At 36.6% G+C, this 27912-nt stretch overlaps 2 protein-coding genes across 6 annotated transcripts in view; both read left to right on the top strand.

Annotated features, from left to right (window-relative positions):
• The first annotated feature begins 724 nt into the window (after window positions 1–724).
• On the top strand, window positions 725–4613 carry Zbtb6 (zinc finger and BTB domain containing 6). Its single transcript, XM_048429213.3, has one exon. It carries the CDS (start codon window positions 725–727, stop codon window positions 1994–1996), a length of 1272 nt encoding a protein of 423 aa, XP_048285170.1. The 3' UTR covers window positions 1997–4613.
• A 1806-nt stretch (window positions 4614–6419) lies between these two features.
• Window positions 6420–27912, top strand: part of Rc3h2 (ring finger and CCCH-type domains 2) — a 52714-nt gene continuing 31221 nt past the window's right edge. For 4 of the 5 annotated variants that reach the window (XM_048429197.3, XM_048429195.3, XM_048429198.3 and 1 more), the window contains exons 1-6: window positions 6420–6626; window positions 9966–10001; window positions 13742–14037; window positions 16514–16631; window positions 21010–21243; window positions 25795–25970. In XM_048429197.3, the coding sequence (XP_048285154.1) occupies window positions 13807–14037; window positions 16514–16631; window positions 21010–21243; window positions 25795–25970 (759 nt within the window). In that variant the 5' untranslated portion in view covers window positions 6420–6626; window positions 9966–10001; window positions 13742–13806. The remainder of the gene's footprint in view (window positions 6627–9965; window positions 10002–13741; window positions 14038–16513; window positions 16632–21009; window positions 21244–25794; window positions 25971–27912) is intronic. The other variant, XM_048429196.3, reaches the window with a different exon arrangement.

Raw genomic sequence — 27912 nt, 5'->3', positions numbered from 1 at the left:
AGGATCAAAAGATTCTCTGGAAGACGAAGAGTCACGTTTGTGTTTGGGCTCAACAGAGCTAAAGCACGAATTGGGAAATGGAGCAGGAAGCGTGAATGTAATAGGCAAATGGGGCTCATGGTTTTATCTGTACAACGATGGGTATTTGAAAAACAGATCAAGATCGAACTGTAAAACGTGTGGTAGGGCGGAAATCCTGAAGGAGTTTGCATTCTTTTTAAGAATGAAAGGCTGTCCAGGAAGTGGAAGAAACAGTGGGCTTAAAGCATAAGTTTTTTTTTTCCTCTCCTCCTTTTTTAAATCATAATGTTAGTGGGAATTCAGGATGTAGCTCGGAATATTCAAATAGTGCTTTGTCGGGATACCTGTTGAAAGTCATTACAATGGTCAAGGCAGGACAGGGGACTTGTAATGGGGGGTAGTAATAGGCAATTTGAAGATTACGTTTTCTAATTTAAGATAAAAAGTGTACTCTTTGTGTCACTGTACCCATTACTGGTATTTAAAAATTATGTACCATATGATGACACAAATGCATTATGACATTTTGGATTTATAGGGGGTGATTTGGGGACAGATTCACTCCTAACACCCAAAGTAGAGTTTAGGTCTTCATTTTTCCTAATGTATGTTGGGACGTGGGTGACTCTTGACGTTAATAACGTAAAAAAGCGTTGCGTATGCTGTATCAATGCTTGTGCTCTGTTTTGCATAGATTTTGACCATGGCTGCTGAGTCTGATGTTCTACACTTCCAGTTTGAACAGCAAGGAGATGTGGTCTTACAGAAAATGAATCTCTTGAGACAGCAGAATTTATTTTGTGATGTATCAATTTATATTAATGATACGGAGTTCCAGGGTCACAAGGTGATTTTGGCTGCTTGTTCCACTTTCATGAGAGATCAGTTTTTGCTAACACAGTCAAAGCATGTCAGAATCACCATTCTGCAGAGTGCAGAAGTTGGCAGAAAGTTGTTGCTGTCCTGCTATACTGGAGCACTTGAAGTGAAAAGGAAAGAGCTTCTGAAATACCTGACTGCTGCCAGTTATCTCCAGATGGTTCACATTGTAGAAAAATGCACAGAAGCTTTGTCCAAGTATCTGGAAATTGATCTTTCTATGAAAAATAACCAACACACTGACTTGTGTCAATCTTCGGATACAGATGTTAAGAATGAAGAGGAAAACTCTGATAAAGACTGTGAGATAATTGAAATTTCAGAAGATAGTCCCGTAAACCTAGATTTCCATGTTAAAGAAGAGGAAAGCAACACATTACAGTCTGCTGTGGAGAGGCTGACATCAGAACAGAGGGAAATGAAGTCTCCAGAGCTCTGTACAGTAGATAGTGGTTTTAAAGAGAATGAAATTTGTATCCTCCATGTAGAGTCGATCAGTACAGATAGTGTAGAGAATGGGCAGTTTTCACAGCCTTGTACATCATCCAAAGCAAGCATGTATTTCCCTGAAACACAGCATTCATTGATCAATTCTACAGTTGAGAGCAGAGTGGCAGAAGTTCCCGGAAACCAAAATCAAGGGTTATTTTGTGAGAATACTGATGGAAGCCATGGTACCGTAAATGAGATCCAGAATCTAGATGAGAATTTTTCATTGAGGCATCAGTGCCCCAGGTGCCCAAGGGGCTTTCTTCATGTAGAAAACTATCTGCGTCACCTTAAGATGCATAAACTGTTTTTGTGCTTGCAGTGTGGGAAAACATTTACACAGAAGAAAAATCTCAACCGGCATATTCGAGGACACATGGGTATACGACCCTTTCAGTGTACTGTGTGCTTGAAGACCTTTACTGCTAAAAGCACACTTCAGGACCACTTGAACATACACAGTGGGGACCGACCATATAAATGCCATTGTTGCGATATGGATTTCAAACACAAATCTGCTCTCAAAAAGCACTTAACCTCTGTTCATGGCAGAAGCAGTGGTGAAAAACTATCTAGGCCTGATCTCAAACGGCAGAGTCTATTGTAATCAAATCATGAACTTGCGATGAAAGCAAGTTTTTAAAAATGCAACATTGGTGGTGTTATATTTCTCCATCCACCCCAATCTTTAGCTTTTGTTTTTGTTTTTCCTACCTATTATTCATTCTGAATTTCTAATAGTTCCAAAGTTGTGAGTGGAGTGATTAAATTTATGGTATTCTGTGTTTTCTCACACATTAGTTTTAATCCTCTGTTCAGCAGGAACTGCAGATTCTGATCTGTTGTTTTTAGATTAGTGATTTAATGTTAAATTATATAGTAACTTTAATAAGTTCAAATGATAAAATAGATTTGAAAGCATAGTGTTTCAAAATTAATTACTATTAATTTTGAAAGCAGGACTAACAGTTTAGTTTTTAATGTTTAACTAGTGTAATTGGATTATAGCTAGAACACCCAAGTATTGTTTTAAAAGAGTACAATCTATATTCACATGGGACCAGCAGATTTCCTTAGAGTTGCATTATTTAAATATCCAAGAGAATATGTAATTGGATCCTATTCCTGATTACATATTATATAGTTGAATTAAGAACTCAGTGACCAATGCACGTATTTTCTTGGCTTAGATTGGAAAATTATTTTTTCTAAATATTTCAGTTTTATTAAAGATACCTACTGTTTACTTAGGGATTTTTGTTTTGTTTGCTTTGGTTAACATGCACTAAAATTGACCTTTCTCTGAGGAGTTTTCTGTGAATTTAATACATGTAATAATTTTCTGCAGTTGGGACACAGAACAGTTCCATCACCTTCCAGAGTGCCCTTATGCTGCTCCAATAGAATTTACTCTTCCAACTCTAAATTCTAGGAAGAGTTCTTCATCACTATAATTTGTTAAAATGTGGGGTAATACAAAACTGGAATCTTCTAGTATGTTACTTTTTGATTTTTTTTTATACAATGTAATGCCTTTGAGCTTCATTTCTGTATATTAACAAGTCTTTTTTTTTTTTTTAAATCTCTCTTACTTTACTTTTAACTTGATTTGTATAGCCCAGGCTGACCTCGAAGTTGCCTAACTTCTTGAACACTGGGATGTGCCTGGCCCCTTTTCTGTGTTGAATTGCCTGTATATACATTTTCTTTTCAAGCAGTCACCAGGTGAATAGTTTAAATTTAAAAAGCTACTATAATTAGTTTTAGTATCTCATGTATATGAATACCTCTAAATCCAAAACTTTATTTGCCCTTACAATGAAGAGCAAAATTTACTGCAGGGCAAATCACTTTTCCTGACTGTAGAAAGCTTTGACTTTCAAGCCGTCTTATTTCTCTACATAACTCAGCTCTGTGTAGAGTTTCTACTGTGTTTAAGTTCTGTTGACACAGTTTGGTATTTTAACATGTAATATACTTTGTACTATAAAAGAGTTGTGAAAAATCTATAAGTGTTAAATATAATTTTTGTGACACTTTCATGGGAGTAATGATCTCTATAGAATTTTAACTCTGGGGGAGACTTTAAAGAATCTAGGTCTCACAATTAACTTCATAACCCAGGTCACTAATTAATGACATTGACCAGGTCACTTCTTCAGCAACTTTTCTTAATTTTATATAAAATAACTTTGATCATGATAATTTGTAGAATTATTTCTAGGTCTAAATTTCTACAAGTTTATATTCCTCATGTGAACAGAGGAGACATTGATGTCTTTATGAACACTCCTATTAGAGTACTGTCTTGGAGACAGAACTTTTCTAAAGGAAACACTTTGTTCCATTAGTTAATAGACCACCCTAGTGGCTAATTTCCTTTCCCATATGACTTAAGAATGACCAATTATAGTTGTGAGAGTATTTCCCTCTGAGAAATTGTTTACTTGTGACTGAAGTGCTTCTCCTAATTTTGCTTCCTGAGTGAATTTTGGAGGGGAGGGCTAAGGATGGGTGCAGAGGGTAAACTATAGTAAAAAACTGGGATTTTTTTTGTTTTTTTGTTTTTTTTTTAGGAAGTAGTATCAACTATATTGAATATTTGGAACATTTTGATTGAAGGTGTTTTAAGTTTGGTGTGTGCCTTGTAAGATTATTGTAAAAATTTTTGTGAGCACTTTGAAATTTTTGCTTGTGGGGAGGGCATTTTATAAAGTGGTTGTTATTTATACTATTTATTTTCGTTAAGTATACAGATTGATTTCAAACATTCCTAGGAGTTGGGTAAAGTGCACATGCCTGTGTATAATCCCAGCACTTGGGAGGTAGAGGCAAGAGAATCAAGTCAGGGCTAGCCTTCATTAGATAGCTAAGTTTGAGGCTAGCCTCAGCTAAAGGAGACCTTGTTGGGGGGGGAAGATAAACAAGCAAAAAAACATTCCTGGGAGAGTGTCTGTTTGCATGACATGTCTGAAAAAAAAATCAGCAAAGTAGAATCTGTTAAAATATGCAGGTACGACAAAGTATAGCCTTTATTAATTTTTAAATACTTTTAGCTGTTTATAATATGACAGAAAATGTTTGAGTTGAATCTCTTATTTACTGTATTTCCATATGTAAACAATCTTAAAGGTAGTTGTTATTGCATAGAGAATCCTTTCCTTTTTTATTGGATGCAGTTATGTTTGTATAAAACATAATAAACTGGAGGTGGGAATGGAGAACTTGTGTTGTGTATTTCTATGAAGTTTAAAGGACCGAGTTTGTTTTGGTGATAAGATTTTTAAAAATTGTGTGTGTGTGTGATTTGTTGTTATTTTTTAGTTATGGGTATTGTGTGGGCACATGTTTGCCCGAAGCTGTTTCCCCTCCTGCAGCTGCAGTTCCAGGCAGTTGTGAACTGCTGGTTCTGAGATCTGAGAACTGTGCAAAAGTTGTAGGCTACATTAACCACTGAGCATTTAGTCCTCAGTTACTCCTGCTATTTAGTCGTTTTGAAATACCTACTTGGTTTCTTTTTATCTGTACTAAAAGTTAAGTACACAAAGAATACCAGCTGTCTTGGAGGTAGACAATGTACATAAGATTTTGAAATAAATTTGGCAAACATAATGCCAAAGATAAATTATGATAGGAAAAAAAGATATAGTTGTTACTTTAAATATAGTTTTCCACATTTGAGGTATTTATCTTTTCTCCATGAAATGGAAGGGTATATCTAATGGGAATAAAATGAAAAATGCACACATACACCGTAGGTTAGGAATGTGTATATATAAAATTTCTCATCACTGTCCAGTTGAAAATACAGAAGTGTACACCTGATGGGAAATTTTCTGTTTTGAATAGCATAATTGTATGAAAGTAGGAATAATAAATGGAAGTAAGATTTGGGGGGCCAGTGAATCTTTCATAAAAGTAAAATCCTGTTTCTTGTTTGTCATAAGTGCCAGAAGCTTTGGATCTCCTCCTCGAGCTGCAGTTTCAGGAAGTTGTGAGTTGCTGTGGTTATGGAGGGGGTGTGTGTACAAATATTGGGGAGGGTGAGAATTCTGGCTGTGCAGCCCAGTCTGTGATTCTGCCCCAGTCTTTCAATTGCTGGGTTCACAGGCATGCACCACCACACCTGGCTTACAAATCGTGTTTTAAAGGCTCCTTAGCAAAGTCATTTTTCCATATTCTAGTTTATGTACAGATTACTTCACAGATTTTTTTGTTGAATATTTCATTTTACATTGGAAAATGCGAGTTTAATTACAAGGCGTGACCATTAACTTCTATTCTTCAGCTGCACATCATTAACAAAGGTTATACAATATCAACCTTTTATTATTACTTTGGTAAGTGAAAATTATAAAGTAAACTAAAATGCTTATATCACTTATAAAGTCTGGCATATAGTAGTTCATAATTATTGTTTTTCTCATCCTTATTCCCAATGTTTCTTCATTTATTAGAACAAAGGATAATTCCCATTTTACAGTTTGCTATAAATGTTCTAACAAATACTGGGTCAAAATGCCAAACTTGCAAATTATGATCCTTCCCCTTTTTGAGGCATTTGGGATTTTAGATGAGGTAGGTGGGTCCGCCAAACAAACGTTTCACTTTGGTCCTGGTTTTTGTAACTTGGAACATTATTTGCTAATCTGGTCAATATCTCACAAGAAGGGTTCAATAGGATCTGCTCAATGGATGATAAGCCTTTCGCGGTGGAAGTTTAACGTTGGTTCAACCGCACAAACGGCCTGGCCTCAAGGCTTAGATGGTTGTTCAGGGAGTTTCCCATAAGGCTTGCCTACTCCTCACAGCATCTCCCACAGTACTCCGGAGATCTCTTGTCATGTGACCGCGGTGTAGCTCTTCTGAGGGAAACTAATGCGCAGTTATATGGTGGGGGCCACTACGCTTCCCTTCCACCCCAACTCCCGGGCTTGCGTAATCTCGCGGGAAGTGAACAGTATCTTCTCGCGAGAGCTAAGTAGGGATCCCTCCAGGTCCGCCTCCGTGGTGAGGAGGAGGAGGAGAAGAAGGAGGAGGCGGAGGGAGGGAGGAGGAGGCCCCGTCGCGGCCTTCGCCGCCGCCAACGGGGCTGTCCCTGTAGCTCCCGATGGAGTTTGAGGCCCTGAAACCGCCGCCGAGCTCTGCCCCGGCGAGACGAGGCGCCTCCGTCGCCAAGCCGCGCCGTCGCGGGGTCCCCGGGAGCGGCCCTTAGCGACCCCGCCCGGGCCCCTCAGGTAGGGCGGGGGCGGGCACGGTGCGACTGGGCCCCGGCCCCGCTGTCCGGTCCCCAGAGGTGGGGCGGGGAGCTGTCTCTGCCAAGAGGCCTGTGCATGGTGGCCGCGGAGCCCCGAGGGTTGGGAATCGCGAGCCGCACCCGACCCTCGGCGGAACCCGGACCCCGAAGAGCCCCTCGCTCCGGTAGGGCTTTTTGATGAGAAGCGAAACGCTCAAATGGCCACCGTTTCTAGCTGATGAGATGCCCCCTGACCACTGAGAAGCCCACCCGAGCAGAGGCCGGCTTCCTTCTTTGCTTACCCCAGTTAGGAAGAGGGTTTTCCGAAGCCCTGATAACGTCCTCTTTCAGCCTCAGGGCTTACCGAGACCCCAGCGCACGAATGGTGGAGGCGATCTGCCTGGCGTTAATAGGGACCCTGACCAAACAATGCCCAGGGAAGGCTTAACCTCCCTGTAGAAAGATGGCTAGACCAGAGAGGGTGCGCAGGGGATGTAACTAGGAGCAATGGCATGAAATACAGACCCGGGAAGTCTGTTATGGCTTTCTTTCCCTCTTTCGTCTTATTTTCCTTGGGGAAGCCTCTTGAGGAGATTCTTCCACCATCTTAGGAGAATGGTAGGAAGCATCTTTGTTTCTCAAAGAAACAACTGGACTTTTCTCTGTCCTTATCCTTCAAGAAGAAAGAAGATAAGGGTAGCTGTCATTTCCATCCTTGAAATCACCAAGAGTTTTAAGATACTGACAGACACAGCCTTCACACCAAAATAGTTACAAGTAATCACAGACATAAAGTAGTCAAATTCAGTGACTTTCAACCTGTTTATATTTTTGTTTAAGCTCTATCTCAGTTCTTTTTAATCCTACTGTCCTCTTACCTAGAACCCTTTTTAGTAATTTCTTCCTACCTTGATTAGTGACTTTGTATCCCAAATAAAGTGTTTAGGTAATCTTATTATCATTTTTTATTAGTCACTTTTAAAGCTCCAATAAAAGCTTTTAGTTTACCCGAGAAAACTAATAATGACACACTAAAGTGATATAATGTGACCTGTAAGGAAAGAAACAATGTTTTAGTTGGTGGGTTCAGAATACTTTGTAGATTTCCCCATTTCCACCTTTATTCTGGTTTTAAAAAACGACCAAACAAAATAAAAACCTACATCACTGTTCTGACCTTAGCATCAGTAACTTAAGTTGCTTACTAACACAGTCAATTCTTGAAAAATTAGAAGCCATTAAACACATCTCACTAAAGGCATCCTCCCCCCCTTTTGTTGTTGATTTGGAGATTCTTGTTTCCCCAAATTTCAGAGTTTGGAAAATTGCTAGAACAAAATGTTAAATTTATTTCCCAGTCTTGTTTAGAAAAAGCTGATACTATAATTCGAACAGGCATTTATTCTTTAAGAATCTGTTTGCAGTCTAGTTCATTAGAGAAGCCTTTGATCTGTTACTGTTGATCTGTTACTGTTGATCTGTTACTGTTGTGTTAGTGTGACATGCAGGAAGACTTAATATCCATGTTTTCGTTAATTCACTCTATGTGTTTGTAATTTGCTTCCTTCTAGTTGGCAAAGCATTTTCCCCTACACTCGGGATTTTATATTTAAAACTAGAACATTGTGTGTAATGGTTAAGAATGCTATAAATTTGTAACAAGGTTGTTTTGTTTATTAATTTGTTTTGGAGACAAGATCCCCTCTTCATAGCCCTGACTGTCCTGAAACTCACTATGTAGATCAGTCTGGTCTTGAACTCACAGTGAGTGATCAGTCTGCCTCTGCCTCATTTGCGCTGGACTAAGGGAGTACATCACCATGACTGGTGGTAATAGAGTTGTAATAAGTACTTTCTTATTCTTGGTTGGACTGGGTTGAAGTTTCACTTCCTAGTGTTGGAAAAAGGAAGTCTGCAGAAAAATAAAGCTAATTGGAAATTAAAAATGAATTGCATCTAGTCACATGAGTGTTGTCGATTTTATCTTTGTGATCGAGTTTTCTAATTCCATTAGAACCTTAAATGTGACTTTTACCTCAAAATTCTTAATAAAAATTATATCTTGAGTATTACCTTATAATCATTTGTAGTTGCTACATGATAGCAGCCACATGTAACAACTAAGGCCTTGAAATGTGTTACGTGCAAAATATATGCCATATTTCAAAGACTTAATTGAAAATTCTAAAACATTTTAATATTTTAAGTTTTTATGTAATTGCAGGTTAAATGATATTTTACTTAATTATATAAAATGTACCACTAAAATTGATTCATCTATGTTTTTTCCTTTTTTAATTTTGTTTTGTTTTTTTGAGACAGGGTTTCTCTGTAGCTTTGGTGCCTGTCCTAGAACTAGCTCTTGTAGACCTGGCTGGCCTCGAATTCACGGAGATCCACCTGCCTCTGCCTCCCAAATGCTGGCCTTTTTAAAAATTTGACAATCAGAAATTGTTATAGTTTTTTTGGTTTTTTGATTCAGGCTCTCATTCTAACACAGGCTGGCCTGAAACTCACTATGTAGCCTAAGCTAGCCTTGAACTTGGCTATACTCTTAACCCTGAACTTCCTTAGTACTTTAAGGGTCAACTGCAATGCAGGGATACAATAAATAAATACATGAAGAACCAAAAACTTAAGATAGTATCCTTTTAGCGGCAAAATAATTCGAGGGCTAAGGATTCTAGTAATAAGAAAGATAAGGTTATCTAGTGTCAGAACACATAATTAAGTTTTGTCACAAAGTATTTTTTCAAATCTAGCCATCACTAAAGAAGTAGAACTTTGTTAGTTTAAATTGGAAGGTTTTTTTTTTCCTATTAGAATGCATTGAAAGTTCTCTTATTTTAAAAAAATTTGGTTCAAGCCTAATTTGAGGAGTAAAATTGATCTCATCCATCTCATAGCTTTAAACAAAATAGCAGTTTTGTTCGTTTGTTTTTTTAAATATGTATTTATTATGTATACAATCTTCTGTCTGTATGTATGCCTGCAGGCCAGAAGTGGACACCAGACCTCATAGCAGGTGGTTATGAACCACCATGAGGTTGCTGGGAATTGAACTCAGGACTTTTGGAAGAGCAAGCAATGCTCTTAACCGCTGAGCCATCTCTCCAGCCCCAAAATAGTAGTTTTTGACATTGTGATACAGCTTCTCTTTTCTCCAAACTCTGTTATCCTTGAGTGCTGAGCCATAGAGTTTACAGGTTATTTCCATTAGCGTTTGCTTGTTTCTTAGGTTGAGTTGTACTTCTGATGTTTTCATCATTGTACTTCTGATGCTTTCAGTATGATTTTAAATCTAAAGCTGTGTTTTGTTTTGTTTTGTTTTGTTTTGCAGTACCGGGGATTGAATTTAAAGCTTCACAAACATTAGGCAAGTGTTCCACCACTGAGCCATATCCCTGATTAAAGCTAATTACTATGATATGTTCTATATAGGGAAGTACTGGTGTAGTCCATTTTAGTAGCTTATAGTACTCAAATATAATTAATTTTTTTAAAGTAACAACTGACTTCTAAGTGTATATTTTTATAAACATAATTATAAAGTACTATGTGTTAACATAATGCAGTGAAAAAGGCCAATACAGTCTCTACTCCGTGTTGTGTCCTGATCTGATTGTGTAATATAAATAACAGAAAATGAAATGTTTAGCTGGTATGCTGGGGTTTTTTTGTTTTGTTTTTTGGTAAAGAAGTTTGTAATTTACAGCTATAAGACAAGTTTGTTACTTTTTTTTTTTTTTTTGGTTTTGGTTTTTTGAGACAGGGTTTCTCTGTAGCTTTTGGAGCCTGTCCTGGAACTAGCTCTTGTAGACCAGGCTGACCTCAAATTCAGAGATCCGCCTGCCTCTGCCTCCCGAATGCTGGGATTAAAGGCATGCGGCGCCCGGCAAGTCTGTTACTTTGTATATCATAAAAAGTTTGTATTCACAACAAGGATCTGAGACTGTTTCAGATTCCGCCTCTAATTTAGCCTTTTTCCTTTTGTACTTTAATTTACGCTTTTTCAATTTTTAAAACTAGTTGCTAAAATTAGTTAATACAAAAATAAGTATGTTTTCTCAATCTCTGTAGGTATCTAGACTTTTGGTCTTTTTAATCTGTTTTCTATCAAATTGAAACATTTGGGAAGTATATTTAGGAGTAAGTGCGCCTAGTCACTATAAATGTTAGCAGCAATTGAGGTACCCACTGAATCAAGTCATTGTTAAAATGCATCACTGTAAGCTTAAAAGTTCTATAAATTAATATGCCTATCTCTTAATTGTTAATTTATATGCTTCTCTTAAAAATATAAAAATAATAGGATATCTATCATTTTGGGCAGTTGTTAAAGTATTTTGTACATAAGTTTAAGAAGCTCTTTTTGCCTGGCATGATGGCACACATCTTTAATCCCAGCACTCGGAAGGCAGAGGCAGGCAGATTTCTATGAATTTGAGGTCTATACAGAGAAACCCTGTCTTGAAAAACCAGAAGAAGAAAAACTCTTTAATAGAGAATTGAAATTCCAATTTTGTCACTAATTAAATATTTTAACGGGCTATGTAAGTTTCTGTATTTTAGATAAAATCTTAATTTCTTATTTGAGTAATTAGAATTTATTGATTACAGTACTGAAGGAAAACAGTCTTAGAAATCAAATCATATCCTATAAGGAAAGTTTAGTTCATAAATTTACTATTAAGAGTCTGGCATACATCAAGGGAAAAACTCAATAGTTATTGTCAAAGTTTGATTTAGCTCTTTTCTATACATTTTAAAGACATTTATGTGGTTTCTAAATATAAACTAAACTTGTCGACAGTATTAGAAACTCTGGTGTGTGTGTGTGTGTGTGCGTGCGCATATATAGTTACAGGACTGTCAGATGCATGTGGGGTGCTGTCCTAATGGTCTTGGGAAACTAAGGAGACTTAGTTCTTAGTCTGTTGTTGTCCTCCAGCCTAACCAGGAGAGTTAGTGTCTGTCTGAAAAATATCACTTTGTGTTACTAATTCAAAGCTCCACTTGTAGATTTAAAATGAAATTCATCTTTTTGCCTGGATTTAAAATTCTGCAGCCAGAAAACAGAACATCTAATGTTAGTTTCAGGGACGATTTGCTCACCTGCTTATTGCTGATCTCTAAAGTTGGAAGCAGACTAGTTAGTTTTAGATTGGTAGCCCTTATATATTTGGAAAATTGAGGATAAAGTATAAAAATAATAACTTGAAATTTTTGAGTTGCTTAGAAGAAAATTTATTGTTGATGTTAATATGTAATAGTTTTCTACATTGGAGCTGTTTTGTGAAAATTTGTCCATTGTATGGGATTTTTTTAAATATAGTGAGACCTGTAATTTATGTTTACCAAGTAATTTTTAGTTTTTTTTTTTTTTTAATATTGCAGTAAGAGCCACTAGAGTTCTTGTTTGTTTGTCTCTTGGGGTGCTAGGGTAGTGCTCATTGTTACATGTTCCTCTCGCCTGATGCTGATTACTTTTTCAAGCAACGAGTATTCTGTATGCCTTATGTATTTAGTAGGTAACCATCTGTACGAAATAAGGCATTCAATTACTCTAAATACCTAGATTTCTTGTTTGTCTGATGGCCTTTGTCAGACTTACATAAGGCTTTTTGTTTCTGTTTTTCGAAGACAAAGTTTCTGTGTGTAACAGTCCTGGAACTTGCTCTATGTATCAGACTGTAGACCAAACTGGTCTCACAGAGATTTCCTGCCTCTGCCTCTCGAGTGATGGGATTAAAGTCGTGTGCCACCACCTGGCACAGTTTTAAATTGGAAAATATTGAAGTTTTATGAGTTATACTAAATGCTATGCAACTATTAAACAATAAAATACATAAGATTATTTCCTTATGGTTATTTTTCTATGTGCCTACTATAATCAATGCAAAGATAGAAATTTTATATTTTGCTTTTTTGTTTAGAATTATTTGAAAAAAATAATGTTTTCTTTTTCTAAGCCAGCTCTATTAGGTTTGACAAGGTTTGGATACAGATACACACTTACTTTTGTCAAAAGTATTATAATGAACTATGACAAAAAAAATTATAGGTAATTTTTTGGTTTTGGGGATTTTTGCATTTTACTTTGTCAGGGGTGAGTTGCATGTAACACTCATGTTCATAGAAAGCTTGTAAAAATTGTTTCTCTCCTTCCACAGTTTGTTCCTAGAGCTTAAACATAGGTTGTCAAGCTTAGCAGCAAGTGCTTTTACCTGCTGAGCCATATTAATGACCTAGACAATATTTTCTTTGCTTTAGTTTAGATTCATTCTTTCATTTATAGGCAACAGACACCTTTGTCATCACAATCTTGGCTGTATATTTTCAGTAACTCACTTAGCTTCTGAGGCACATCCTAACCATAGACTTCTTCCTTCAGGTGCCAAGGTGACATTTTCACACTGAAGTGGATAGTGTTGTTTGTTGTGATGGTTGTGGTGCTAGGAATTGAATCAGGGCTTCCAGCCTGCTGAGCAGACACTGTATGGCTGAGCTACATCCCTATCCCTATAGTGTTATTTTGCTCAATAGTTTCTGAAGCTTTCTAGCTAGTAAGCCGTATTAGTATATTTTTAGGTAGTGATTGTCCAAGGAAAACACTTAAAACTTTAAGACTAGTAGTTCTTAAGACAGAATGTGGAAGGCAAGTGAGATAGTAAAGATGTTTATCGCCAAACTCAGTGGATGACCTGTGCTATGTCCTCAGATTGCACATGGTAGAAGGAGAAAACTGACTAGCATGCCATGGCATGTATGGGCCTGCATACCTCCACATAAACACATACTTGTTCAGAATAAAAACATTAAGCGTAATAAAAATTAGAATGTGAAAATACGTTTTTGGTCACTAAGGAAATACACAGTTTTGTTTACTATTACATGAGCAATCAGAGTTTAGTTGAAAGGAATAATATTAACAAATTGTTTCTGGGTAAATTTTCGAAATTAATTAAACATATAGTTTTGTTGCTTATTGTTATAGAGACATCTAAAGCCTATATTCAGAAATGTTTCAAGTTCTGCACTGTTGGTAGTTGATTTTAATAGTTCACTGAGTGAATAATAAATATATCATTAATTCTTACTTTTATCCATTTGCAGCTATAAAACACTACACAGCAAAATAATGATATGCTAGATTGCTAACCCGAGCATCAGCTTCCACAATGCCTGTGCAGGCAGCTCAATGGACAGAGTTTCTGTCCTGTCCAATCTGCTATAATGAATTTGATGAGAATGTGCACAAACCCATCAGTTTAGGTTGTTCACACACAGTTTGCAAGACCTGCTTGAATAAACTTCACCGAAAAGCGTGTCCTTTTGACCAAACTGCCATAAACACAGACATTGATGTGCTCCCTGTCAACTTTGCACTTCTTCAGTTAGTTGGAGCCCAGGTAAGTGTCCAGTATTTTTACTGATTTAGTATAGTCAGTTTTCAAAAATAGTTTATTAGCCAGTACAGTATATGTTGAATGGTTGAAACCTAGAACATATCAGTGTATTTACTTTTTGTGAGTTGTTTTAATGCTATAAATTCTTATACAAAATAATGAATCACATTACAATTATATCTTTCTTTGTTTTCTCAATACCAAGGCCAAAATTTATGTATGTAAGTGCTTTGATTGTTGAGCAACAGTTTGTATATGTATTTATTCATTAAATCGTGAAAAATCAAAGGTTTAAATAGCCCTAAGATGGAGACTTTGTTGATGTTTTTTATAACTTCAATTGGTTTAGGATATTACTGTCAAGTGGATATGTAAATGAGAAATTGTATCAGTAACAATTTCTGTGCATCATCTTATTCCCCTGTATGTTATGCAATGATTATTTCACATATAATTTCACCGAGTGATAGCAAGAACCTTTATTTGCCAGGCAGTGTTGGTGCACGCCTTTAATCCCAGCACTCGGGAGACAGAGGCAAGTGGATCTCTGTAAGTTCAAGGCCAGCCTGGTCTATAAGAGCTAGTTCCAGTATAGGCTCCAAAGCTACAGAGAAACCCTGTCTCAAAAAACCAAAAAAACCCCCCCAAAAACCTATTTTTGATAAGTAACTTTTATTTCATTAGGGTCTGTTCAATTGCACGTATGAGACTAAATGTTCTGAATGTTATTTCTAATTCTCAGCTCTTTAAGTACCTGTTACCCCTACTTACAGAAGAGAATATGAAATTTCATGCATGGCACAGTACATATTAAGCAAGAGACTAGTGACAGTGCTCCAGGAAGGAAGATAAGAGTTCAGTGTCAGTGTGGCCCAAATAGGGAAACTATCTCTAAAAAGTCAAGTGAAGCAGCATCTACAAAACAACAAACCCAAAACTAACTAAAGCATGGAGTTTACAGTTTTATGAAAAGCTTCCTGACTTATTCAGGAAATTTAATAATTCACTATATTCATTTCTTTTTGATGCTGTCCTTTTAATGCTCAAAGTCTTATTTTCACAGTTTTAAAATCAAGCTTGGCAGTGATTCCATAATCAATAGTGTCATGGTTTAATTGGCAGCATAGCATGTTTCTCCCAATGTATCATAGAATAATGCTCTCTCTTGACAACAGTGGCACTTTTAGAGCCAGTAAAATACTTGATTTTTACAATGATACTACCTACTGTCAGACTGCCCTAGCTCAGGTAGTCTTAGTAGTCCTTCTGAATAAATGTATTATTGTAGTGCTTAAAATAGTCTGTGGATCTGTGCATTGTGACATACATTTTTTTCAGGTTCATCCCTTCTCTATCTCTAGTTATGCTGGCCTCCTAACCAGCTCTCAAATATGCTATGTATATTAAAGCATAGGGATTTTTAAAATATCTTTATCTACAATAGTTCCCCTCTTTCTACTTTGAAGTATTTTCAGATGTTTACAGTTCTACAGGAAGTTACTCAGTAAATTGCCATGCTTTTCAAGTTCTTTATTTTTTAAAGTTTATTTTTATTATTTTTAATTGTGTAAATGTGTCTGTCTGGGTCTATGTCTTTATGTAGGGATGCCACAACCCCAAATACTTATCTTTATTTATGTCCCACATGCATGCAAGTGATCCAAAGAGGGTGTTAGATCCCTGAAGCTGGAGTTACAGGCTGTTAAAAATTGCCCAACATGGGTGCTAGGAACTGAACCTGGGTCATCCCAAACAGCAGCAAGGGCTCTTAACCACTGAGCCACCTCTCCTGCTCTCTCCATAGTTATTCTTCCACTTGTACTTGCAGTGTAGTTTCATAGATCACCTTCTAACATAATATTCGTTTATATATTTATTTATTTATTTATTTATTTATTTATTTATTTATTGGCTGCCTCTTAACCTCTGTAACACTTAAACACTTTGAGGCAAGACATTTTTTTCTTTTGATTATTGATAGATCCATAGTGTAAACACATGAGAAATATTCTGTAAATGTCAGTATTGTACTGAATTAAACTTTCATAATAACATTATGAAACATATTGTCATCGTTTTACAGATATGGAAATTGATATGAAGTTTACCCACTTTTTTTTTTCTTCTGGTGCTGGGGATTAAACCATGGGCCTCACATGGACTAGTTGGGTATTCTGATCATTGAGTTACTATTACATCTCTGGTACTTATATTTTGTCAAGGAGGTATAGGTCATAATGTATAAATTTAATAGGTAAACTCATGTAGAAGTTAGTACTAAATGGTGTGTATGGTTGAAGATTAACATTGATAGACTACTATTAACTTTCCAGCTTCATTTTAAGTTCACTTAAATGGCTTTGATGTAATATCTGTATAATAATTTTATACTCTCCAAGACTATTAGCGGATAATATAAAGAGAAATTTGCATGACCTGAATGAATGCATCGCTACAATTTTTGTTGTTTTATTTTTAGGTGCCAGATCATCAATCGATAAAATTAAGTAATCTAGGTGAGAATAAACACTATGAAGTGGCAAAAAAGTGCGTTGAAGATTTGGCACTCTACTTAAAACCACTAAGTGGAGGTAAAGGTAAGTTTGTAAGATTCATTTTTATTAGTGTATAAGACTTTGTCAAGTGTTAAGTGTTGAGCTCTTAACATTAGCTAGAGTCACTGCCTGTCATGAAATCCACAGTCTATTAGATGGGTATATAAGTATAATGAATTATTTTAATTGTTTGACAAAAGCAGAATTGTAGTTTATCATTGTTTTTCCAGTGATTAGCTGGCTATTTCTTACAAATATAATGGTTATTGAATGAACTAAATATTTATTTTGTGCCTATTAATAAAGAGTGAACTTAGGATGCTTGACATAATTTAGTAAACAGGAAAACACAACCTGAACCTATATGTAGTACTTGTATTTCAGTAAATAGAAACTATAATAAACAGTATGATAAATTAGGTTTTATAAATAAGTGGTAATTGGTATAAAAAGAGAATACACCATGGTTAAAATGTCAGGGAGAGAGGATAAAGGCAAATTACAAGTTTTGAGAGTGTCTGGTGAAGTCCTTTTTTAGAATGTGGACTTCTAAATTTTGAAATTTAATTGTGGTAAAAGAGGTGAGATAGAAACTGAGATAGATCCTGGAAAAGTATTTTCTGGGCAGCGGGAACAGCCATCCAGTGTATTGTCCCTGTGACAAGAGGAGAGTGTGCTTGGAATAATGTGAGTGAGGAGAGTATTACAAGAAAAGTTAAGATGAACTATGGTGAGACAAAGTGATACACCGACGTGGGCTTTTGCTCTAAGTAAAGTTGGGGAGTGGTTTTGAAGAGAGTAGTGACATAATTTGACTAACATTAAAGGGTCACTTTGACTGTTCTATTGAGACTGTTTAGAAGGACAAAAGGAAATAGTGAACAGTTAATCAATTGAGGCAGTTAGCAGAAGTGGAGTTGGTATCAAGTTTGGATACATTTGGAGGTAAGGCAAAAAATATTTCCTAGATTGGGAGTCTGAGAGGCAGAGCAGAAGAAACAACTGCAACTCTTGAAATTTTTGCTTCAGTACCTGCAAAGAGAGTTGCTTCAACTTTTAGAATAGATCACGTTTGGGTAAGAAGCTCAAGTTCAGCTTGGTTATATTAAGCTGGTATTGAGTGGCCAGTGAGTTTTGAATTCAGCATGGGTGCATGGTCTATAACTTTAGGGATTATTATAATATGAATGTTTTGGATATCAATGAGACTAGATGAGATCATCTTTAATGAGTTTAGAAGATAGACTCTTTAATGCTAGTAGATCAGGATGCGAGTTAAAAACTGCTACCAAGGGATACTAGAAGAAAGAAAACTAGAAAATGGAATGTTTTGTAAACCAAAATAAAGTGCTTAAAAGACTAAAATTGTCTATATTGAATGTTACTGAAAAGTCAAATAAAATAATGGTTGAAAATTAACTGTGGATAAAGCAGAGTAGATGTAATTGTCTTTTTTTTTCCATTTTTCTTTCTTTTTTTGGTTTTTTTTATTGATATTTATTGAGCTCAACATTTTTCTCTGCTCCTTTCCCTGTCTCCCCCCCCCCCCCATTCAGTCCTCCTCCCCCAAGGTCTCCATGCTCCCAATTTACTCAGGAGATCCTATCTTTTTCTGCTTTCTACTTCCCATGTAGATTAGATCGATGTAAGTCTCTCTTAGTGTCCTCATTGTTGCCTAAGTTCTCTGGGATTGTGGTTTGTAGGCTGGCTTTCTTTATGTTTAAAAACCACCTATGAGTGAGTACATGTGATAATTGTCTTTCTGTGTCTGGGTTACCTCACTCAAAATAATGTTTTCTAGTTACATCCATTTTCTGCGAAATTCAAGCTGTAGTTATTTTTTTCTGCTGTGTAGTACTCATCCATTCTTCGATCGAGGGGCATTTTAAGGTTGTTTCCAGGTTCTGGCTATAACAAACAAAGCTGCTGTGAATATAGTTGAGCATTTGTCCTTATGGCACAATTGGGTATCCTTTGGATGTATACCCAAAAGTGGTATTATTGGGCTTGAGGAAGGTTGTCTCCTAATTTTCTGAGAAATCGCCACACTGACATCCAAAGGGGTTGTACCATCTTGCATTCCCACCAGCAGTGCAGAAGTGTTCCCTTTTCCCCACAACCTCTCCAGCATAAGTTATCAGTGCTTTTGATCTTGGCCATTCTTACAGGTGTAAGATGGAATCTCAGAGTTGTTTTGATTTGCATTCTCTGATGAATAAGGATGTTGAAAATTTCCTTAAGTGCCTTTCAGCCATTTTGGATTTCTCTGTTGAGAGTTCTCTGTTTAGGTCTGTACTCCATTTTTTTTTTAATGGATTATGTGTTCTTTTGGTGTCCAATTTCTTGAGTTCTTTGTATATTTTGGAGATCAGACCTCTGTCTGATGTGGGGTTAGTGAAGATCTTTTCCCATTCTGTAGGCTGTCATTTTTGTCTTTTGACCATGTCCTTTGCTTTATAGAAGCTTTTCAGTTTCAGGAGGTCCCATTTATTAATTGTTTCTCTCAGTGTCTGTGCTGCTGGGGTTATATTTAGGAATATATATATTATATATATATATATATTTAGGAATATATATTTAGGAATATATATATATATATATGTTCAAGTGTACTTCCCACTTTCTCTTCTATAAGGTTCAGTGTGGCTGGCTTTATGTTGAGGTCTTTGATCCATTTGGACTTGAGTTTTGTACATGGAGATGGATATGGGTCTATTTTTGTTTTCCTACATATTGATATCCAATTATGCCAACATCACTTGTTAAATATGCTTTCTTTTTTCCATATGATTGTTTTTTGCTTTTTTTTCTTATCAAAGATCAGGTGTTTGAAGATGTGTGGATTGATATCCGGGTCTTCTATTCGGTTCCATTGCTCCTCCTGTCTGTTCTTATGCCAGTACCAGACTGTTTTTAGTACTGTAGCTCTGTAGTAGAGTTTGAAGTCAGGGATTGTGATGCCTGATGTAACTGTCTTGATAAGCAGTTTGGTGTAAGAGATAGTGTGGCAAAATCTTGAATTGGAATAGGTTTTCCATATTTGTGAAACAAGATGTTAAAAATAGTGTATAATAGAAAATGTACAAGATAGCCAAGCTGAAGGCAGGAGAAATCAGAAGTTTGAGGGCAGGTTGGGCTACAAAGCATTTTTAAGGCCAGTTTAGGCTATGTATTGAGAGTGTCTCCCAAAATAGGAGCAGTGAGGGAGAAAGACAGATAATAGAAGATTTACTACACAGGGAAGTAAAGAAAAAAGACAACTAGTAAAGGAAGAAAGACCACCTTAAAAAAAATCTGTTTACTAACTGGGCAGTGGTGGCACACACCTTTGATCCCAGCACTTGGGAGGCAGAGACTAGAGGATCTCTGAGCTCAAGGCCAGCCTGGTCTACAGAGTGAGTTCCAGGGTAGCCAGGGCTACACAGAGAAACCTTGTCTCGAAAAGAAAAAAAAATCTTTACTTTTTTTTCTCCTTTTATTTTTATTGAGCTCTGCATTTTTCTCTGCTCCCGTCCCCTTCAACCCTCTCCCAAGATCCTCATGCTCCCAATTTACTCAGGAGATCTTGTCTTTTTCTACTTCAAATGTAGATTAGATCTATGTATGTCTCTCTTAGGGTCTTCATTATTGTCTAGGTTCTCTGGGATTGTGATTTGTGGTCTGGTTTTCTTTGCTTTCTGTTTAAAAACCACTTATGAGTGAGTACATGTGATAATTGTCTTTCTGTGTCTGGGTTACCTCACTCAAAATGATGTTTTCTAGTTCCATCCATTTACCTGCAAAATTCAAGATGTAATTATTTTTTTTCTGCTGTGTAGTACCCCATTGTGTAAATGTATCACATTTTCCGTGTCCATTCTTGGGTCTAAGGGCATTGCATTTTTAAGATTATTGGAATGGTGGCATATTTGTTCTTAAGTATTTTGCTGATGGAAATGATCAAGCAGAGAAAAAAAAACTGTAGGGGAGGATTCCTGATCAATGCCGTTAGTAGGTCCAAAGGAAGGGTATAAGAACTATATTTAATCAGTATTTCACATTTTTTGTGTGCACTGTGTTTTTAATAACCATTATTAATTGTTACTTTTTATGGTTAAAATTTATATTAATTCATTTGTCTGTAAATTTATCCCAGGTATTTTATTAAAGGCAGAGAGTAAAGTAAATCCCAGTATAATCTTTGGACAGATCCAGCCTAGAGAACAAGACACCTAAATGATACCTGAAATATTTAAGAACTGGGCTCTTCATTATTACAGAATTGTGATCAACAAGGCCACAATATTCAGTTAGAAAATCAAATTATCTAACAAGAGACTCTTGAAGAGCTATTATTTAATAATTAAACACAGATGTTGAAAATTTGTGTTTTTTTTTAATTGAGAAAATGTTGAGTTTCTTTTGTCTTCTTTTGTTAAAGGTGTAGCTAGTTTGAACCAGAGTGCCCTAAGCCGTCCAATGCAAAGGAAGCTAGTTACACTTGTAAACTGTCAACTGGTGGAGGAAGAAGGTCGTGTCAGAGCTATGCGAGCTGCCCGTTCACTAGGAGAAAGAACTGTGACAGAACTGATTCTGCAGCATCAGAACCCTCAGCAGCTGTCTGCCAACCTGTGGGCTGCCGTCAGGGCTCGAGGATGCCAATTTCTAGGGCCGGGTAAAAACAATTCTGTATATCCAGACATTGTAAAGTATAAGTCATAGTATTTTTTTTTTTTTTTGAGACAAGGTTTTTTTGTGTCCTGGAACTCACTTTGTAGACCAGCCTGGCCTCAAACTCACAGAGATAAGCCTCTGTTTGCCTCCTGAGCATTGGGATTAAAGGTATGTGCCGCCACCACCCAGCCATAGTCTCTTCTTATAGCCACTGCTTTGGAAGAAATTTCTCGTTCATTTATCTGGCATCAATGAGATAAAGGGCTCATCTGCAATTCGCAAGTTAAAAAACTGGTTTAGGAAAGGGCCTATATTTGCACAGGTGTACATCAAGGAAGGTAAAGTTATTTGGGAGGGGGCAGCATAATACAAATAATAAACTTTGGATTGATTGTTAACACTTGGAAAACATGGGACATGTTGAAACCAGCAAGAAGTTTCTTTATGATCAATGCTATGGATGGCCTGTTTAAAACAATCTCTAATACCAAGTTATAAAGTACTTGTGTGCTAATTGGGAAATTTATTTTTTGATTTAGAGCTGTAATTTGAATAAAATTTATATAGGAAACATTTTATTTCGTTGGTTTTGCCTTTTTTTTAAAAAAAAAAAAAGTAGTCACTCGTATAGCTAAGACTGACCTAGAATATTTTGTGTGTATTACAGGTTGGTCTCGTTTTGCCTCAGCTCGAATTCCAATCATTCACCCCCAGACCCAGCTAGCTAAATATTTCTTTAAATAGTTACTTAATTGAGTGCGTGTGTGCATGCATCCATGTGTGGACATGCACGTCCTACTATGTATCTCTGGCTGTCCTGAAACTCACTATATAGACCAGGCTGACCTTGAACTCATCTGCCTCCCAAATGCTGAGTTTAAAGTCACGTATTTATTTGTCCCTGTGAGTGTGTGTCACATGTACTCAGGTACCCAAGGAGACCAGAAAATAGTGTCAGATGCTCTGCCTGGAGTGGAGTTACAGGCAGTTGTGAGCTGACTGACATAGGTACTCTATCTAATTGAACTCTTAACCACTGATCCATCTCTTTAGCTCTTCGGAAACTTTGTTTTGTTTTGATTTTAGTTTGTTGAGACAGGTATTAGGAAACATTTTTACTGAGAGACATTGGGACAACTGGACTGAAATGTGGCAAAAGACTTGGGTGCCTCTTTAAATATCTTTGGAAACTTAAACCAACTGTAAATGCTATTAAGATAATGGAAAAAATAAAATGTGGATTGGATATTAAATTAAGGAAATACATTATTTTTGTTAGAGATGATAATAGTCTTATGTAAAGATTTTAAAAACTCATCAGTTGGGCCGTGGTGGTGCTAAGTGCCCTTAATTTCAGCACTCAGGAGGCAGAGGCAGGCAGATCTCTGAGTTTGAAGCCAGCCTGGTCTACACAGCGAGTTCCAGGACAGCCAGAACTGTTACACAGAGAAGCACTGTCCTAAAAAACCAAAAGAGAAAAGAAAAAGCATCACTATTGCAAATATTAATTAAGGGTAAAGTAATACGTTGTCTGTGACTTACATCAAGACACCTGAGGTAAAATAAACTAGAAAAGTGAAATAGTTAAATGTGTGTGCTTTCAATCTTGCACAAATCGAAGTTACATTTAAAATTTTTTTTTAAAATCCTCATTCTTTATGAACTTAAAGATGATGCTTTTGAATATTTATCATTTTACTTTTTATCTGTAAAAGCACTAGATATCTGGAATTTCTTATTGTAACTCAGAAAGACAAAAACCTGATTCAAAAGTGCTCAAGGACTTAAAAAAAAAGACTTAACATTCAAATAAGAGACAGGTGGAGAATAAACATATGTAGGACAACGAAAGTCTTTAATAAATAACATTCAACAAGGGGCGGTAGGGTGGAACTCTGTGATAATGTTTGCCTAGCTTGTGTTAGGCTATGGCTGAGGTTGCTTTCCAGAGCATACACATGCAATAATAAACCACAGTGAGATACTACCTCATGCATATTTATTTGCTGTGATTAAAAACAAAAGCACCTGATAAATTGATAATGCAATGAAGAATGCGGACATAGAAAAACAGTGCTCTCCTATATTGAAAAGACTTTGGCAGTCCCTCTAAAGTTGAATGCAACCCAGGAGTTCACTGAGCCTTCCAAAATAATAGAAATTAGATACTCAAACTGATACTCGGACACAGATGTTTATAACAATAATATTTATAGTGATTAAAAAGTAGGCACAATTTGGAAATGGTAGAACTCACATGGGGGAAAAAAAAGTAGGCACAAGCTGGTCATAACCATGCATACCTGTTACCTTGGCACTTGGGGAGGATCAAGTAGGAAGATGAGTAGGAGGCCAGTCTGAGACAGTCTGGGCTGCAAATCAACCCCTGTTTCAGAGAACCTCAGTATTGATTTTACAAAGATGCCACCATGCCTGACCTTTAGTGTTCTATTATCTGGAACCATTCCTTGCATTGTGTTGATGATAGGGATCGTCCTCAATATAGGCCATGCATTTTAAAGACAGAAGCATCCTATTTGTCAGTCAACTAATAGAGGCATAATCAACACATAATGTGTTCATAAAGTGCTGTCTAACCATATAAAGAAATAAAGTAAAACAAAATGTGACATACTCCTAGAGTGATTCATACTGCTTGTAGTATTTGAAAATACTGTGATACTTGAAGGAAACCTGATAAGAAATGAGTGATTGCTAAGGAGAAAAGGTTACCAGAAATGACTTTGTGATGACTATGAGTTTTCCTCTGGAGCAGTAAAAATGTCTTTGAGCAGGTACAGTTAATGGTTGTCCTATGAATGTACTAACTGCTACTGCATATTTCAAACCACCTTCTTTTTGTTTTACAGTGCTGGGATGAAATTAAGGGTCTTGCATATATTAAACAAGAAAGATTTATTCCTGCATGTTTTTAAAATGGTTAATTTTATGAGAATTCTATCTCAAATTTTTGTAAAGTCCTCAGTTAGCTCTCATTTTGTTCTTGACTAGTGATGGTAGTATGATACCATCCTCATGATTCATAATAGCCTCACTTTGAAAAGTGTATTGGATTGACTCTAGACTCTTGATGATATCTCAGTTGTAAAGTTCCATTGTTTTGATAAATAATAATGTATTTTTAATCTTGTAGTTTGAAATAACTTTAAATTCACTAAAAGCATGCACAGAATAGCTAATCTACAGAAACCCTGTCTCTAAAAACCAATGAATAATGAATCAACATAAGCGAATCTAATGCCTTCTTTAGATAGTTTGGCCAAAGGCTAGTATTATTTAAAATTATAGGCAAAATAGTTTCTGACAGGCACATTAACTGTCTATTGCATAAGCCAAATATGTATGTCCTTTGCAAATTATCACTGCCAAAGTAGTACTCTGTTTTATGAATTGCTTTCCCATTAGATCATTATCTAATTACTGTTATTTACCTATAGAAAATATTTTATTGAAATTTCTATTCACTGGGTTGGAGGGATGAATCAATGGTTAGAAGCAGTTAGTGCTATTATAGAGTTTGATTCCAGTATCTATAGCAGGAGACTCACTTGTAATTCAGTCTCTGAGGGGTAAGAAAAACCCCTCTAACCTGAGAAGGTACCTGCACAGGTGCATAGACTGTCACTCATACATATACAATTTAAAAAATAATAATAAAATAAATAATGTCCTGTTCACACCTATGTTCTGAATGATCATTAGTGCAACATATGTTTTCTTTTGCTTGATAACTTTTAGAATTCTTACTTATGGGGCTGTAGAGATGACTTAGTGGTTAAAATCAGTCTTTGCTCTTGCAGAGGATCTAGATTCTATTCCCAGTATTCACATAGTGGCTTTACTATCTGCAAACTCCAGTTTCAGGGGTCCTATACCCTTTTAGAATCTCCATGGTACACATATAGAGAAAACTTTCATACACATAAATCTAAAAAATTTTTATTTTAATATTGCAAGCTGCATGCTTTAAATCTGAGCGATAAGGAGGCAGAGGCCGGTGGATCTCTGAGTTCAAGATCAGCATGTATGTACATATATGTAAAAATATATGCAAACATACATTTACATATACATGTACATATATACATACATACATACAGACAGACAGACAGACAGATAGACAGGGTTTCAGGACAGCCAAGGCTACAAAGAGAAACCCTGTCTTGAAAAACCAAAAATAAACGAAAAAATTAATAGTGTGGGTCCTGGGTGTGTTGAATCTGTTTAACTGAAAGTATACCTTGTTATGTGGAGTTTGTGGGAGAATCTTGTGGAATCTTTTCTTCCATTTTTATCTGGGTTCTGGGGATTGAATTCAGGTTGCTAGTCTTGATCAGTAAGCATTTTCACCTCATGAGTCATTTTGCTGGTCCTTGATCAATTTAAAAATGAATTGTTTTTGTATATATGTGATTTCCTTTTTTCATGCTAATTAGATGCAGTTGTTTTTAGTGTACCACCATAAGTTGATACCTAAATATACTTTTGACAGATATCATCAGTATAATCTTTGTTCCTTTACTGTTTCTAGCTATGCAAGAAGAAGCCTTGAAGTTAGTATTGCTGGCACTGGAAGATGGTTCTGCCCTCTCAAGGAAAGTTCTGGTACTTTTTGTTGTGCAAAGACTAGAACCAAGATTTCCTCAGGCATCAAAAACAAGTATTGGCCATGTTGTGCAGCTACTGTATCGAGCTTCTTGTTTTAAGGTAAGTGCTGTACAACTCTGATGATTGCATGCTTATTGTGTGAGACAGAAGCTTCCTAGAATCCATATTACCTAGTGTAATGACCCCAGAAATGCAGAACATTTCCAAAGTTCAGAGGAATTTTTTTTTATTTTTTCTTCTGTATTAATTTTTGATACCAGGTAGTTGTTTACTCCCTATTGGTTTCATTAACTTTGAATTGAACATATGTAAAACCCCAACTTTAGACTCTTACAGGAACTTGTAAAAGTAAACTAAAGAAGTCTCACTTCTTTTTTTTTTTTTTAATTTTTTTATGATTTATTTATCTTTTTATTTTTATGTGCATTGGTGTGAAGGTGTCAGATCCCCTGGAACTGGATTTTCAGACAGTTGTGAGCTGCCATGTGGGTGCTGGGAATTGAACCCGGGTCCTCTGGAAGAGGAGTCAGTGCTCTTAACCTCTGAGCCATTTCTCCAGCCCCGAAGTCTCACTTCTTTATATCAATTGTTTTAAACAAGGAGTCCCATTGGCCTCTACTCCCAGAACTTGTGTGTGTGTGGGGTGAGGGATCGCAAAGGCAGGTAGGTGAATCTCTGTGAGTTTGAGGCCAGCCTGAGTGAGATCCAGGACAACCAGGGCTATTACACAGATGAAACTTGTTTCAAAAACTGCCTCCCCCCAAGAAATTCAAAAGTTGAGCTGGGCAGTGGTGGCACACGCCTTTAATCCCAGCACTCGGGAGGCAGAGGCCAGCCTGGTCTACAAGAGCTAGTTCCAGGACAGGCTCTAAAGCTACAGAGAAACCCTGTCTCGGAAAAAAAAGAAAAAAGAAAAGAAAGTTCAGCACTGGAGTTGTCTATGTTTGTATTCCTGGGCTCTGGCATCAAGAAGATTTGAGATGCTTCATAGATTTCGGGTTTGTTTTTTTTTTCTCCTTTTTCTTTGGGGTATGTGTGTGTGTGTGTGTGTGTGTGTGTGTGTGTATGTGTGTGTGTGTGTGTATGTGTGTGTGTGTATGTGTGTGTGTGTGTTTTAAGATAGGTTCTCCTGTACCCTAAACTGACCTTGAACTTGTTTTGTAGCTGAGGATGACTTAAACATCCGTTCCTCTTCCTTTTACCTCACAACTGCTAAAATTATGAGTGTGCATCACTTCAATGCTGAGTTTTTATGCAGTGTTGGGGATCAATCCCCAGCTTTGTACATGCTAGTCAAGCACTCTGTCAACTGAAGTAGATCTCCAGCAGCCCTTCACAAATGATTTTGATGTAGATTAATACTAATTGGATTGGGCCCTGTTAGTTACCTAAGTCTTCTTTCAAGTGCTCTTGCTGTCCATGTGCATGTGTGCACTATATGGTGCTTAGAGGTGTGCTGTAATCCTCTAGATCTTTAGTCCCTCTCCCCCTTATTTAGGTTAATAATTCCCCCTTTTCTTTCTCTGAGTTCTTTTAATGTGGGTTATTGAAGAATACCAATACGCTCACACCTCACTGATTAATAAATGGCTTAAGATTGTTTTGATTGGGGCTGGAGTGATGAATGGCTAATGATAGAAATACTTGCTGCTCTTGAAGAAGACCTGGCTTTATTTCTTGGCATCCACGTGGGAATCTGACACTGTTTTCTGGCCTCCATGGTCACAAAGCACACCTATCTATGATGTACATATATACATGCAGGTGAATAATAATATAAATAAAAGGGTAGTTTTGTTTTGTGTGTTCCAAACTCTTAACAATTTTTGATTCCCAAAGAATATATGGTTAATTTCCTTGTGTTCATGTTTTGAGGGACGTATTACTGCTGTCTGATGTGCCAGAAGCAGAAATAAAAATAATTAAAGCAGGGCATAGTGGTCCACACCTGTAATCCTAGCAATTGGGATGTTTGGGCAAGGGGATTTCTGAATTTTGAGGCAAAGTTAGAGTATAGAGGCAGACCCTCTCAATACACTCA

Source organism: Myodes glareolus, chromosome 21, assembly GCF_982192425.1.
Source record: "Myodes glareolus chromosome 21, mMyoGla1.1, whole genome shotgun sequence".
Lineage (NCBI taxonomy): Eukaryota > Metazoa > Chordata > Mammalia > Rodentia > Cricetidae > Myodes > Myodes glareolus.
The sequence above is the reverse complement of the archived record's forward strand: the minus strand, read 5'-3'. Positions and strand labels throughout refer to the sequence as shown.

Coding starts and splice junctions, on each gene's coding strand:
- Zbtb6 (XM_048429213.3), top strand. CDS start 725: ATGGCTGCTGAGTCTGATGTTCTACACTTCCAGTTTGAACAGCAAGGA.